We start from the raw sequence: 13,072 nt of genomic DNA, 5'->3' as shown, positions 1-13,072 counted from the left end.
CAGCGCAGGATAGAGACGCACGAGGGTAGGAACTCTGACTTAAGTTCGGAAATGATATACCTACCGAGTACCGAGTGGTTGAGGTCTTTACCGCTGATGTAATCAATTTGATGCCATTCAGGGAATCACCCTAGGTTGCAAGGAGCTGCCATGGTCTACTTCGGTAACAGGGTTACTACACAGTTGTTGCAAAGTGTTGCTAACTTAATAAAGGAGAGCTAATACATTGCTCAAACACGAGATGTTGATATGTCGAAGAGATCGAACCGACAAAGTTGAAGTTAATAAGAGGAGGGAAGGGAAGCATGTGGGGGAGTGAGGATATGTTGAAGCCGTTATATATTGATGCGGCTACGACACTAGGTTGTGACGTGTGCCTCACAGGGTGTCCGGACTTTGTGTGCTCAGGGTTACAAGTCGTTCAAACGAACCGAGAAAGCTCCGGATGATAACAGGGTATCAGACACCGCTTTGTACAGCAACATATAATCTAGTCAGGTATCAGCGCCGTTTACGTCCTTCACCCTTTTTGCCCACAGGAAGAGACTTCATCACAGCCGCCTTGTTTCGACTTTTGTTCTTCACGTTAGTGTTAGTGTAGAAATTCTCTGCCTTTTTCTACGTACTTGGTTAGCGCAGGAAACGGACAGCAATGAGAAATGGTCATACCTTGTTCGTCTTCATGCGTGGGTTCTTTGTTGGGGCAGTGGCCGCTATATCGGATGCGTCGCCTGTAGACGTGATTAGCCTACGGATATTGCGACAAAATGACACCATACCTTGCTCGGCCGAAGACAAATCGTTTTCAACAGCTTCGCTGGCCGGCTCCTTCCCATCGTTAAAGACATCGTTCCAAGATAATTCTTCGACCTCGTCTTCGTTGTTTTCGTCGCTACCGATTTCGCTACCTTCATCCTCTTCGTCCGAGTCTAATGCATGATCTCCTGGGGTGCTGGAAATCTCATCATCCTCGCTGTCATCTTCGTCCAACGGTTGCACGTCCTCAGCAAGGAACGTATTTTTCTGTGTAATGGTTTTCAAGTTCTGCTTGACCGCCAGAACCTCGGTCCCGCCGTCAACAGCCTTCGCTTTGCCCTTACTTCTCGCCTTCACTTTGGCTTCAGTTTTGTTGAGATCCTCCGACCGCTCAGGTGGAGGCACGAAGAATGGTATTCGGCCTCTCACCCAGTCGCTCAGTATGATTTTAGCAACACCATCTACATCTGGCTCGCCGCCTTTTAGTAGTCGGCCCTTCATCCGCGCAAGAGTGTCCAAGAACTGTTCCGGATCCCACGAGCGAGAGGGGTCGTCGGGGTCTGGAAGGGCGACACCATACGTTCGTGAGAGGTACAAAGGCTTGACGCGTGACATGAGAGCGGGGATGTGCTCAGATGGTACGGGAAGGGCCTCCACACGTAGAACACCTTTGAGCACAGTGGATGTCTGGGAATCATGTGCGGACGTGGGGACTACCCCGGGACAGTCGATGAGATATATCCGCCGGGTTAATGTGATATACTGCCAAACCTAAGCTCATAAAGTGAAACATGTTGAGTTAGGCAGTTTAACAGTCATTCTTGACGCGTACCTTGGTTTCTCCTGGCACGGGGGCAACGCGGCAGACCTTACCACTCTTCAATGTATTGATAACGCTGCTCTTGCCCACGTTTGGGTATCCAACAAATCCAACGGAAATTTGCTTCTTATCTGAATGAAGCTGGGAGAATTGGCGAAGGAGTTGAATCAAAGAGCCCTTGCCGAATGAGTGATTCGGTGATGCGTGAAAGGCAATTGTAGGGTATCGGGGTGTTAGATGTTGAATATACCTTGCCTGCAGCACATTCAGTAGGGGGATGTACATAAAATAACTAGAAGCTTACGGTAACCCAATTGGGAACTAAGTCACACTTGTTGATGACAAGAACAACTTGTTTGTGCGCTTTCTCTTTTTTCATATACTCGAGTACGGATTCGCACATGGTGCCAAGGGGGTCTCGAGCATCAAGGATATGCAGGATAACGTCTGAAGAGTCGATGACCTTGTACAGCTCCCCATAGATGCGTCTTGACGTTCCTTTGGCGAAAATGGGTTCAATATAGTCTGCGTGAGTTTGCAGTTCGGGGACTTCGTAAGATTGCGCTACCGCAACGTCAGAACGTGATTGATTGGGGAGAATTGGCATGTGATGAAGCACCTAATTCTAGAGCATTGGCCGCTTGTTCTGCGTCTTCCGCCGCGGCTGCGCCTAATTTACTTAGTTCCTCAAAAGTGCCCACGTCAATCCTGGCCTTCTTGCGCTGAGCTTTAGGTCCAAAGGTTTCACTGAAAGGTTCCGTTTCTACGATGTGGGATCGCTGTATAATATCAGCCCATAAACAATATAAAATTTGCCAGAACCTACCTTTCGAGTGTTAGGATTAGACGCATCATCCAAGAGTGCCATAGGTAATTTATTCCGGCGAAGTAGCACCGAGTATGGGTCATCTTTCTTCGTCGAAAGACTCGTTCTGAAATGATCAAGAGCTGTCTGTGAGATCACTCGCGTATTGCCTATTATTTTTCATAAGTAATGGGCCTACAGCATATCCCGATGCAACTCACCAAACCATCTACGATCGGGCTGGACTCGGCCAGGTTTTGTCTCATCTTCTCCCTTCTGAAAAGCAGCAGCCTGGATTATCTTGCCATCCTTGTCCCGGATGGCCTTCCCCCCAGACAACATCTTGAGACGGGAGACTTGTTTCGCATTGCGGTAAAAGTTCTCGCCTTTTACTTTTTTGAGTGATGGTTCCTTGGATCCAGAAGAGCGGACCTTGGGTGAAGCCTTGGTCTTTTTTATGGGCGCCATCGTGCACTGTGCTATACGGCCGTGACGCTCGAAGACTTGAGCTTGATCTTCGAAACCTCGAGAAATGTACACAAAAATTCCCACGGCTTATTAGTCTTTCTTGCCAACTCAAGTTTCTGGACGAGGCGCGTTGGGTTTGCTATGTTGAAATCCTGCCTAATTAACGGTGTGTTCAGTTCCATGATGTTCTGACTATTCTGACAGAGTGTAGTATCACAATCCTGTCGCGTCGTCCAGCCGTTCATCACTCCATACTTCAGCAGTTCTCAATGCCCGCTTGTCGAAGCAAACAAGCTCGACTATGAGAAGGTCTCCAAGGTGCAGGCACGCATAAATCACAAGCTCGCATTCGATGCACAACGCGAATATGCTGTTCTCGGTCACCGTCCAGGGCAAGATCACAAATGGCAGAATAGTGCCCTTGCAAAGGCCGTCATCACGCAGGACGCGCTATACTCGGATTCTGTCCCTGAGATCATTCACAGTCCCGAAGGCGACATCGAGCTTCCGCCGCATCTAAGCTTTGGCATTAATGAGAGATCCAAGGAGCTGCTTTTCAAAGTGTTACCTTCGTTGTCAGCTCAGGAGGGCGTGACCAAGTTCAGCGAGAACGTGATTAGCGAAATGCAAGAAGCGATGGAAAACGAAAAGGTCAAAGCGAACATGTTCGCAAAGGTTATTGATTTGCGTAACGCAAATGCGAAGGGTCTCGCATTCGAGAACCGCCGCCGTTGCATTAGCTTATTTTCGCCGCCGGGAAATCCATTTGATACTGGCCGCCCTGAAGTGCAAGGTGCTTACCACAGAATTTTTTCACCGCTGACTTATGCTGAAGCCTTCTGGATGTAGCCGCCTTGCTGACAATCCAAATACGTGGGCTATGGAAGCACCTTTTGACTTTCCGCAAGGACATAGATAATCGCAGGGGCCTTCGTCAGCTTGTGCACAAGCGGGCCAAGATACTTAAATATTTGAGGAAACTCGACCGTGACCGATATGAAGCTATTCTTCCTCGACTTGGGCTCGACGCTGCGAGTATAGAAGGAGAGCTGGTAGTTTGATCATCATCTACAGAATTATCTCACTTAATATACTTCGGCAAGCGAGTCGCTCTTGTTTGAATGACATCAATAATTAAAACTCTTTCATTGGTATGAACCTGGAGAAGAGGATGTATGTGTATGTAGAATGTGTTAAAATTCGTTGTATCAAGAAATGTGTCCAGTGATATTAAGACTCAAGCTAAGTATGTATTTGTAGGGGTAGCAATTATGGTGAATGCTATTGTTCCAATCAGAAGATAGGGAAAAAAGAGTTACCCAAATAAAAGTCATCCTCATCATCGTAGTCTCCATAATCATCATCATCCTCATCATCCTCAAAGTTGAAGAAACCATGCCCAGGTAGAGGAACATGAGGTGGCCTTTCCATTTGCAAAGTGACTACGGAATCAGAAAGTTTGAAGTCTGGTCTGCGGCCCTGCGGTGCTTCATAATCCTTGTAATAGTCTTGATCTTCCACAGGCTCTTCGATGCCATGACTAATGTTACGAATTAGTAAGCAACAATATCTTCAGTGCCGAGAAAAAGCGCAGAACGTGCATTGTAGAAAGGTGATTCTTCATCTTGCCAAGTTCATGGCATTCTCTCTCCTGTGGTAAATCCATGCAGTGGACGCAAAGCCAGATGACGCCTGCAGCAGGTTGGGTGATATCTGCGAAAGGTGGAAAATCGAAAATGTGTATATGCATATTGCGAGCATTCTGGTTGGACTCCTCGAGTAATTCACCCTCGAGTCTCCTCCATTTAGGTGGCTGTCGGTCAGGGCGATGCTCCCGTATTCTGTGCTGAACCTACAAACAAGTTAGAAGCCGTGAAATCAGAGACACGGAATAGTAAAGCACAGACCGCTGAACGCCAAGTGAAGACGGGTACCTCGCCTTGATTCACCTCATGCTTGGACCACCTCATGCAGTCCAGGCAGGCCAAGTGGGGATCTAACTCATCCATTTTGGTCGCAGTGGTGATGAGCGGATCTTCACCGCATGCCTCCACAACGGTACGAGCAGCCTTGCTTGCCTGTTCATCCACCTGCAGGAGGTGGGCGTTCCAATTTGTGCGGGTGCTCATTGGAAAATCAATGCGGAAGTTGGGGTCGTCCGTGGCAAAATAGTCCCAAGGCAGCGTTCTCGATCTGGTTAGGCAACAATGTCCCATGACTTTGGGATAGAAGAGGGGAACGGATCTGGACCGACGTCCGCCGAGAATATCAAGGAAATCGTCATATTCACTATCGGACGAATCACCTGGGAGTCCAATGGATGGAGTGCATGTTTTGCAGTGAAACACAGTCGTCGCTAAGGGAATCATCTGATCGATCTCAGCGTCACCGGGCACTGGTAGCGATACCTCCTTTTTCTTGCCTTTGACGTCTATAGTAGCACCAAGGCTTTCCACGTACTCCTGGTATAATGGATCCGATGTCACTCGCTCCGCAGACGCACGCCGCTTGCCGGCAAAAAGCAGATTATCTTTGACTCTAGCCCTGAGCTGGGAGTGGATGTGAGTGCGCCAGGAGTTGACTAAGTCATGCATTCGGGAAGAAACTTCCGCAAAGGACGCTTCCGTAACTTCTGTCTCTGTGGGCATTTCAACAATTGCCTTGACCTCGGGGAAGGAACAGAAGTCCACTGCCTCTGGCATAACACCGGTGAATGGGAGGTGAGCGATTTTATAGCGACGCAGAGCCCCAATGGCGGTACGCTTCCGGGCAATAAGCAGGGCCTTGCGCTCGCGCTCAAGACGTCGTGTTTTCATTTCTTCCATGTACTTGATCATGTCGTTCTTGATGTTATTCCAGACTGAATAACTAGTAAGAATTTGGGTCGGAATCATCAATGGAAAAAACCAACTGCGATCCGTCAGGCGGGTGGGTTGCTTGACTAACTTGTGATGGCTCAAATCGTCTGTGTATGGGATATGTTCGATTTCATCACCCCAACCAATTTCAGTAAGCCTTTCGATGATCCTAGGAAGTGTCAGGTTAAGTGTTGGGGCAATCACGAACTTTGTATCTTACGCAGTTTTCCTGTCCCGCCTAGCATCCTCTAGTTGATCGGAACGGTCTTTAGCTTGAGATGCTGCCCATGCTTCTAACGCTTTCGCTTGCTGTACAGATATGTTTACAGTGCTAATATCACAGGGAAAAGATTACTCACCGTTTCCATTTCCTTGACGAATGCCCTTCGCTCTTCGCGATAGGCTTCAAGCCCATCTGAACCTATGAGGAGATGCAAATTCTTCTGGACCTCTTCGACATCCTTGCGGTAGAATAGAAGACGACCCCGTTCTGTAGATATCAACTCAAAATCATTCTTAGATGACGGATAAATGATACAGACTGCCATATTTACTCGGAACAAGGCCACTAATTACGGACTCCCCGTGGTAGGCATCTACCATGCTGTCGACTCGATGAGCAAAGCCAAGTGTTTGAACCGATATACACACCAGGTCTTGGAGCACTTTGCGCAGATACGCCTGCCGATGCGCCAGTCGACGTTGCGCACACCAGGAGCACCGCATTCCTTTTTCTAGATGTAAGAAAGCATATTATGATTAAAATTGGGGGCCTACGTGACAATGCGGATCAAAAGCTAGGTTCGCATAGTGGGGCTCCGTCCAGAAAGGGGGACAATCTGGCATGTTTGGCACGTTGTCTCTAGCGTTTTTCCATACGGACATTGAAGAACGATGCATGAGCACGCGTCTAAATTCTTTCGTCGTACGAGCCAGACGAAGTATATCTAAAGGATTCAAGTGGCCAAAGACCTGAAGCATATTTAGATACTAGACACATAGCGACAGTAGCAAAAGGGGCAAACCTCGAATAAGACGTCCAGAGGTAAATTCATCAGGGCGGCAAGTTTTCCCGGCTTGGGCTGCCATTTAGCTCTTCTTGCACCGACTTTGATGACTTCGACATTTGGCTGATTTCCGTCGACGTCAGACCCACGCATACGCTTTTTGGGGGGTCTGCGGGGCTTCTTGCCGTTATCGACGGGCGCTTGTGCAACCGAGTTTCGTGGTCGCATTGTCGACGAACTGCTAGTATGCTGCCAATCAAAAAAGAATTATAACAGAAAAGTTACTGTGATGACGGTGGAAAGAAACAAGAAACAAGAGACGGTAGGATTCGGTCGGAACCCAATTTCCATCGTCTTGGGCTCACTGAGTTTTCTAATAAACGGCAATTTCCGCTCTTCAAACGCGTCGCGTCTGCACGTGAGGTGCACCCTAGCATATCATTCCTGCTCTATTCTGAGTATATCATCATCACTGACGATGGCGGCGGTGAATGTCTCTCAGATACTGGCAGATACTTTAAGCGCAGATGCAAATACTAGGATCGCTGCTGAACTCAAGCTTTCTGAGGTTCTGCTCCATCAAGGCTGGTTTTCAAAATCGCGACCATTGACTGCAAATCTGATGTTTAGCACGCGTTCATCAGAGGCAGCTCTAGCTCTGGCCCAGCTTATTTTAGCACAGGACGTTGATATCCCGCTCCGGCAGATAAGTTCTTTCCCTTCTTGCTGCGATGTTTGCCTCTTTATCTTGGATCTTACCTAGCACTCAGCAAGCATTGTCCTCCGAAAATATGTAAAGGAACGATGGTCTCCATACTTTGAATCGTTCAAGGGCAACGCACCTTCAGTAGAGGTATGCTTCTCGACATTATCTGGGTTCATCATATCGATCTTCTACAGATCAAATCCCGAATACGCCATGCTGTCTTCCAAGGCTTATCAGACTCGAATCGGAAAATCCGGTCTTTATGTGTGAGTCCCAACCCAACTTGAGCCATCGGAACACTTATATCTCAATTTTTATGCGAAGGCTCATACAATGTCATATATTGGGAACTGCGATTGGCCAGATGAATACCCTGAACTACTCAACTCCCTTATTTCCTTGATTTCTTCAAGTTCTTCTGACGCTGTGCATGGCGCGATGCAGGTGTTCACCGAATTTATAAAATCGGACCTCACCGAAGATCAAATTTTACCTGTATTGCGACAGCTTCTTCCCGTCTTGCTTACTATCCTTGGATCCACGGAGGTGCGATCCAACTTCTGTTCTGAAGTTTTGTTTGTGACTGAAATTCTGAGAATAGCAACATACACCTTTGACTCGGGCGCGAACTGTGTCCGTTTTTCGTCAATGCGTGACAGCACTCTACATGGTCAAAGATCAACACCCACAAGCTGTGAAGGAAGCTACTGCAACCATTCTGCCAGTCTGGTTGGAGGCATTCAAAGTACTTCTTAACCTTGACCCTTTGAAGGACGTATCCAACGAGGATAACTGGGATGGATTAGCCGTCAGAATCCAGGTCTTCAAGGTATTTGATTAAATACACGATCCGACAGGCTTCCTTATGCATGCAATTTCAGACACTGGACGTCATTCACACATCATTCCCTCGTGCCATGACCTCGTACGTTCGTGGTTATCTAGATGCATCCTTGCGTCACCTTCAGGTGATGTCCGAAACATATGATACATTCTACGTCTCAGGATCCGGAAGTGCCCCTGGGTCATCAGAGGAGGAGACAGTAGAAATACCGCACCTCATCTGCCCTTTGTTCGACTTTGTTTCGAATGTTGTCAGAGGGGGGAAAGCGAAGGAATGGCTTCAGATGGAGAACCTGAACAGTTTGGTCTCCGCGATTTTCAATTATTCACGGATGACGGCGGATGACGTTCGTCCCACCCACGTCTTTGCTTTTGGATGTCGATTGATTGACTACAGGAAGAGACGTGGGCGACAAATGCCAATGCTTTCGTAGCACATGAAGAAGATGACACACAGGCCTATGGCGTCAGAGTCGCTGGCTTTGAGTTGCTATATGTGCGTGCTGGGATAGACCCATTTAAAAGAAGACTCATGTCTTCCGCAGACTATTCTCAACCGTTCTCCCGCCCAAATTTGTGCTACCTTCCAGACTACGATTCATCAGGTCATTGCAACATCACAGAGAGCACGAGAAAATGGGTCAACTGCTTGGTAAGCTGCTGAAAATCGATTGCGTTCAACCTCTAATTGGTCGAGCACAGGTGGAAACCACTTGAAGCATCCTTGGCTGCGATTGGCTCTCAATCCGAAGATGTCCTCGAGTGCATTGAAAATGAACAGGATTCCAGCCGAGCAAAGCCTATTGATGTGGAGGATTTGCTTGCCAATGTCGTTCCGTCTGTCTTAAACCAGTCGGGTATGCATCACGCGTCTTCACGTGGGGTTCACGTTATTTGATATCTCTCCAGACTTTCCATTCTTGCAAGGCAGAGGTTTCGTATTCGCGAGCCAGTTTGCCAGGCTATTGCCGTTACAGATGGCTGGTCAGTATTTGGAAGCTGCTATGCATGTCATTGAATCGAATGCTGCTGGGATTCCCGTGAAAATATCTGCTGTCAAAGCCATTCACAAGTATGTGTTGTGTACTTCGAATGGCACCCATCTAATACCTCAGCAGCTTCTGTGAAGGCGCGGAGGAGTCGGCTATTACGCCCTTTGTGTCGCGGATTGCACAGGACCTGGGGCCATTCCTACTGGTAACGACTGAGGACACGTTATCCTTGGTTCTCGAGACGATGTCGGTTGTTCTAGATGTCAACAGGGCTCAATGGCTCACCACTGACTTGTCCAATTCTCTCGTATTGGCCGTCCTGGAAGTCTGGGCGAAAAACAACAAAGGTAGAATAGACCTCACCTCCACCTTTCAACAAACTAATCGGAGATCATAGATCCCATCTTCCTATCAATTTTCACCGAAATATTCACCTCGCTGGCCTCCTCGATTGGCACAGGAGTGTACGAAACGGTTGTCAAACAGGCGCTTCCCACTCTTTGTACTGCCATCGCGAATTCCAAACCTCAAGAAGCCTGGATAGCAGGGTCTGCCATTGACTTGATCTCAAGCCTCGTTCGTGGTGCACCCGAAGGCGGCCTTGGAGACGGCTTCTTCGCTCTCCTAGCACCTAGCTTGTTTAGCTGCCTTAGTGAAGCAGAAGATCGTGATGTTCTACAAAACGGCATGGCGTGCCTTGCTTTGATAGTCCGCAAAGACTGCAGGCAGATCCTAGAATGGCGGGGCCAATCCGGTCAATCCGGTCTCGATCATATTCTGAAAGTTATTGCGAAGCTCCTGCAAAACGACGATGAATCCGGTGGTTTGGTCATTGGTGATCTCATCATCCACTTGCTGCGTCATGCAGGCGAAGCTGTTCTCCCAGTACTTCCAGAGCTTCTTCAAGCTATGGTATTGCGGATCCTATCGGCCAAGACGGCCACATTCATCCAGAGCCTTGTCATTCCATTCGCGTTCCTCGCCTATAACCAGCAGGACACAGTGTTGTATTTGCTGGAATCTACTACGACGAATGGCAGGAACGGTCTCGATATCCTCATCCAGACGTGGTGTGAGAACGCAGAGACGTTCCAGGGCTTCTGGCAGTCGCGTGTTAGCACACTGGCGCTCACAAAATTGTACGCCTCTGGTCGTCCAAGCCTGCAATCATTGATGGTCAAGGGCGATATTATCTTGAAGCCGGAGACAAAGAATGGTGAGTCTTCATTCTGCATAAAGAATTACTCTTTTCTGGATATTCAACGGTTTCTGCTTGTGCTTCCGGGACAGTGATCATGACCCGGTCGCGAACGAAGACGAGTATGCATCATTTGCCTATCTCTTGTTCTTTTTGCTCCGTTTGGTACTGACTTTTGGCGGCGCAGCACCACATGAATTTACATCAGTGCCTTTCCCTGTGAAGGCGCTTAAACTCCTCGTGCACGATCTCAGAGCTGGGGGCGACTCTGCGACGATCCCCAAAGCCGAGTTTGATGTGGACTCGGACGATGGTGTACGTACTGTTTGCAGGCTCCTTTATATGTCCTGCTAAACGATATACAGGATGAAGAATGGACAGAAGAAGAGCAACAGAATCAGGGCTTCAAGCAAGAAGAATTTGCCTTCCTCTCTGAGATGCTGGGTCCCCGCGGCGTCAACTTTGATAATGACGACATTCTTGAAGAGACGGATGATGAAGACCTTAGAAACGACGCCATCTCTCAGATTGACATGCAGGTAGGTGTTGCTGGCTTAACGGTGACTCGTACGTGCCTGACAGATATTTCAGGCGCACTTGGTGACATTCTTCAAAGAATGCGCATCACACAATGTCAACAACTTTTCCGCAAGCATGGAACAATTGTCGGCTGAGGAGATTATGGTTGTGCGCCACGCTATTGATCACTGAGTTTGGATGGTCTGTTCCCTACTACGAAATCATATTGTACATGAAAGCAGGAGCGTTATGTGATGATGGTATTCTGTCCCGTAGATACAAATTAGTATTGCTGACAAGCAACTCTTAAAAACCCTCCTTCCCCAAGTCCCATTCTCGAACAGTCCCCCTCTTCTTGTACTCGATGTCCATAATGTTATCCCCTCCACTAGCCCAACGATCAGCAACTTCACTGTCTGCGCCTTTCTTGTTGGCCTTGTCTTTTGATATTCCGAGACGTTCAAGACGTTTCTTTTCAGCTTTATCTTCTCGCCGTTGCCGAATGAGTTCAAGCATGGCGTCCCAACCCTCGAACTCTGCGTCACTGACCAAGCCAGTAGCAGGTACGGTGGGGACAGGGAGTGTTGTGACATCGAGTCGGGGGTCGTAAGACTCTTGAAAGTATTTGTCCATCTTTGAGGGAAGCCGCGCGGGCGGTAAAGGAGGGGGTGACGAAGACGGTGACCGAACGCTGTGGTATGAACCTGACGAAGTGACTGCGTGTTGGGGTCGGCGTGGTGGAGGGGAAGGTGAAAAGGTACGAGGGGGCGGTTTGGGAAATTCGTTGGGAGCTCCTGCTTGACCCTTGAAAGAAGGTAGAATTTCCCCTGTGGATTCCACAGCTTCATCGTCTGGGGATGTTTGGGATGACCGGGAAGGGGACCGAGTGGTACGACGACTCAAATGCCGCGTCTGCTTGGTGGTCTTTCTATGATCATCATCAGATAGAGATACTGATCGCGTCCTTTTCTTGGAGACCGGAATCCCTGGAACAGGCTGTGCTAGCGAGTCGGTGCGCCGTGGAGAAGTAGAACGGCTCGTATGGCGTCTTTTCCTTCTGGGATTGTCGTCATCATGTCGTCTACGTCTTATATGTTGACGGTGATCGAAAGAACTAGCTCTCTCGGAAGATGGTGATCTCCGGCTGCTTGTCCTGTGCTTCGTATCACTATTCCGTTCCTTTGATGGTGAACGTGATTGATGTCTCCTTTTGCTGGGCCTGTTTCTGTAGTGACTGTCATCATCTTTATCATCTTTGTAATGCCTCCCAGGACTCTTTTCTTTCCCCTTGTTCCGGTCTTTATCCCTCCGTCGGTCACGTTCCCTTCGAATACCCCAACCATGTTCATCATGGTCAGGTCTCCGTCTCCTCATGCGTTCGGCAGCGACAGCCTCTTCCGCACGAGCTTTCCTATCTCTGCGCTCTTGCTCATCTTTCTCCCTTTTGATTTCCTGTGCAGCAAGCGCCTGTGCGCGAAGTATAGTCTTGTTGTGATCGTCTGTGCTCTTAATGATTGAACTGAGGAAACGCTTGTTCGGGCGAGGCGCATTTGGGTCAGGCCTAAACAAATCTTTGATAAGTTGATGGTTTGATTTTTTTTAGATGGTAGACTCACGCAGGTGGAAGATATGCCCTAATTCCTACGGTGCCGTAGCTTTCGGCCTTCTGTTTGGCTTCCCTCAATATGAGTTCTGCAACGTGTCTGTCAAGGTCGTCGTCAGTGATGGACGGAGAAACGGCTGTCCCCATGGACGCCCGGACGAGGTTTGAAACAACGGAGGATAGCGACGACTTGGACATGTTTGACAACGTCCCTCTGAGAGTGTTCGGCAATCTGAATCCCACAGCTATATTTGTCATTGTTTGGCTTATTGTGGCTCCCGGTCCGTCGGCGACCTAGGTGCGGATCATAACTCGCTCTCGGATGCATCTTCACAGGCGAACGAACTTCAATTGACCCAAGTACGACATGGCAATTTTGAGACTTGTCACTTCCGAAATCAAACTTTCCGCAGGCGTCGGCTCGATCACATACTGCCTGATCTGTTAAGTTAAGTACTTGACGAAAACAAAAGACTCGGCCAAGTACGAGAAGGTCT

General features: G+C 48.5%; 5 protein-coding genes across 5 annotated transcripts; 2 read left to right on the top strand and 3 right to left on the bottom strand.

Annotated features, from left to right (window-relative positions):
• Positions 1 to 154: 154 nt before the first annotated feature.
• On the bottom strand, positions 155 to 2,901 carry F5891DRAFT_1022027 (NGP1NT-domain-containing protein). Its single transcript, XM_041361214.1, has 8 exons — positions 2,603 to 2,901; positions 2,403 to 2,551; positions 2,196 to 2,355; positions 1,881 to 2,140; positions 1,589 to 1,831; positions 780 to 1,527; positions 670 to 731; positions 155 to 618 (listed from the first exon to the last, which is right to left on the bottom strand). The coding sequence occupies exons 1-8, from the start codon at positions 2,847 to 2,849 to the stop codon at positions 502 to 504; spliced, it is 1,986 nt and encodes a 661-aa protein (XP_041228105.1). The 5' UTR covers positions 2,850 to 2,901; the 3' UTR covers positions 155 to 501.
• Positions 2,902 to 2,942: 41 nt separating this feature from the next.
• Positions 2,943 to 3,995, top strand: F5891DRAFT_1171902 (uncharacterized protein). The gene is made up of 3 exons (XM_041365561.1): positions 2,943 to 3,015; positions 3,061 to 3,642; positions 3,699 to 3,995. Exons 1-3 carry the CDS (start codon positions 2,991 to 2,993, stop codon positions 3,908 to 3,910), a joined length of 819 nt encoding a protein of 272 aa, XP_041228104.1. The 5' UTR covers positions 2,943 to 2,990; the 3' UTR covers positions 3,911 to 3,995.
• F5891DRAFT_1106512 (uncharacterized protein) lies at positions 3,996 to 7,088 on the bottom strand. The gene is made up of 10 exons (XM_041363657.1): positions 6,733 to 7,088; positions 6,485 to 6,679; positions 6,359 to 6,435; positions 6,250 to 6,311; positions 6,067 to 6,197; positions 5,928 to 6,016; positions 5,761 to 5,876; positions 4,757 to 5,709; positions 4,451 to 4,701; positions 3,996 to 4,389 (listed from the first exon to the last, which is right to left on the bottom strand). The coding sequence occupies exons 1-10, from the start codon at positions 6,940 to 6,942 to the stop codon at positions 4,143 to 4,145; spliced, it is 2,331 nt and encodes a 776-aa protein (XP_041228103.1). The 5' UTR covers positions 6,943 to 7,088; the 3' UTR covers positions 3,996 to 4,142.
• A 104-nt stretch (positions 7,089 to 7,192) lies between these two features.
• On the top strand, positions 7,193 to 11,164 carry F5891DRAFT_1171900 (ARM repeat-containing protein; the record flags this gene model as incomplete). Its single annotated transcript, XM_041365560.1, has 16 exons — positions 7,193 to 7,424; positions 7,485 to 7,567; positions 7,615 to 7,686; positions 7,745 to 7,966; positions 8,022 to 8,249; positions 8,302 to 8,610; positions 8,661 to 8,759; positions 8,809 to 8,915; positions 8,966 to 9,120; positions 9,173 to 9,335; positions 9,382 to 9,602; positions 9,653 to 10,471; positions 10,546 to 10,575; positions 10,641 to 10,768; positions 10,819 to 10,992; positions 11,036 to 11,164. The coding sequence occupies 16 exons, from the start codon at positions 7,193 to 7,195 to the stop codon at positions 11,162 to 11,164; spliced, it is 3,171 nt and encodes a 1,056-aa protein (XP_041228102.1).
• Positions 11,165 to 11,278: 114 nt separating this feature from the next.
• On the bottom strand, positions 11,279 to 12,773 carry F5891DRAFT_1186164 (uncharacterized protein; the record flags this gene model as incomplete). Its single annotated transcript, XM_041366659.1, has 2 exons — positions 11,279 to 12,533; positions 12,589 to 12,773. 2 exons carry the CDS (start codon positions 12,771 to 12,773, stop codon positions 11,279 to 11,281), a joined length of 1,440 nt encoding a protein of 479 aa, XP_041228101.1.
• Positions 12,774 to 13,072: the final 299 nt, after the last annotated feature.

The sequence above is a fragment of the Suillus fuscotomentosus genome (assembly GCF_016647785.1).
Source record: "Suillus fuscotomentosus strain FC203 chromosome Unknown F5891scaffold_16, whole genome shotgun sequence".
Taxonomy (NCBI): domain Eukaryota; kingdom Fungi; phylum Basidiomycota; class Agaricomycetes; order Boletales; family Suillaceae; genus Suillus; species Suillus fuscotomentosus.
Note: the sequence above shows the minus strand (reverse complement) of the source record. Positions and strands in the feature narration are given on the sequence as shown.

Bases quoted from the DNA above. Each gene is read 5' to 3' on its own strand.
- F5891DRAFT_1022027 (XM_041361214.1), bottom strand. From the start codon at position 2,849: ATGGCGCCCATAAAAAAGACCAAGGCTTCACCCAAGGTCCGCTCTTCT. The intron at 1,832-1,880 runs GTAAGCTTCTAG...AATGTGCTGCAG, and splicing joins TAGTTCCCAATTGGGTTACC to GCAAGGTATATTCAACATCT. The intron at 732-779 runs GTATGGTGTCAT...TCACGTCTACAG, and splicing joins TTTGTCTTCGGCCGAGCAAG to GCGACGCATCCGATATAGCG.
- F5891DRAFT_1171902 (XM_041365561.1), top strand. From the start codon at position 2,991: ATGTTGAAATCCTGCCTAATTAACG. The intron at 3,016-3,060 runs GTGTGTTCAGTT...GACAGAGTGTAG, and splicing joins GAAATCCTGCCTAATTAACG to TATCACAATCCTGTCGCGTC. The intron at 3,643-3,698 runs GTGCTTACCACA...TTCTGGATGTAG, and splicing joins TGGCCGCCCTGAAGTGCAAG to CCGCCTTGCTGACAATCCAA.
- F5891DRAFT_1106512 (XM_041363657.1), bottom strand. From the start codon at position 6,942: ATGCGACCACGAAACTCGGTTGCACAAGCGCCCGTCGATAACGGCAAG. The intron at 6,198-6,249 runs GTCTGTATCATT...TGATATCTACAG, and splicing joins TGTTCCGAGTAAATATGGCA to AACGGGGTCGTCTTCTATTC. The intron at 6,017-6,066 runs GTGAGTAATCTT...ATATCTGTACAG, and splicing joins TCGTCAAGGAAATGGAAACG to CAAGCGAAAGCGTTAGAAGC.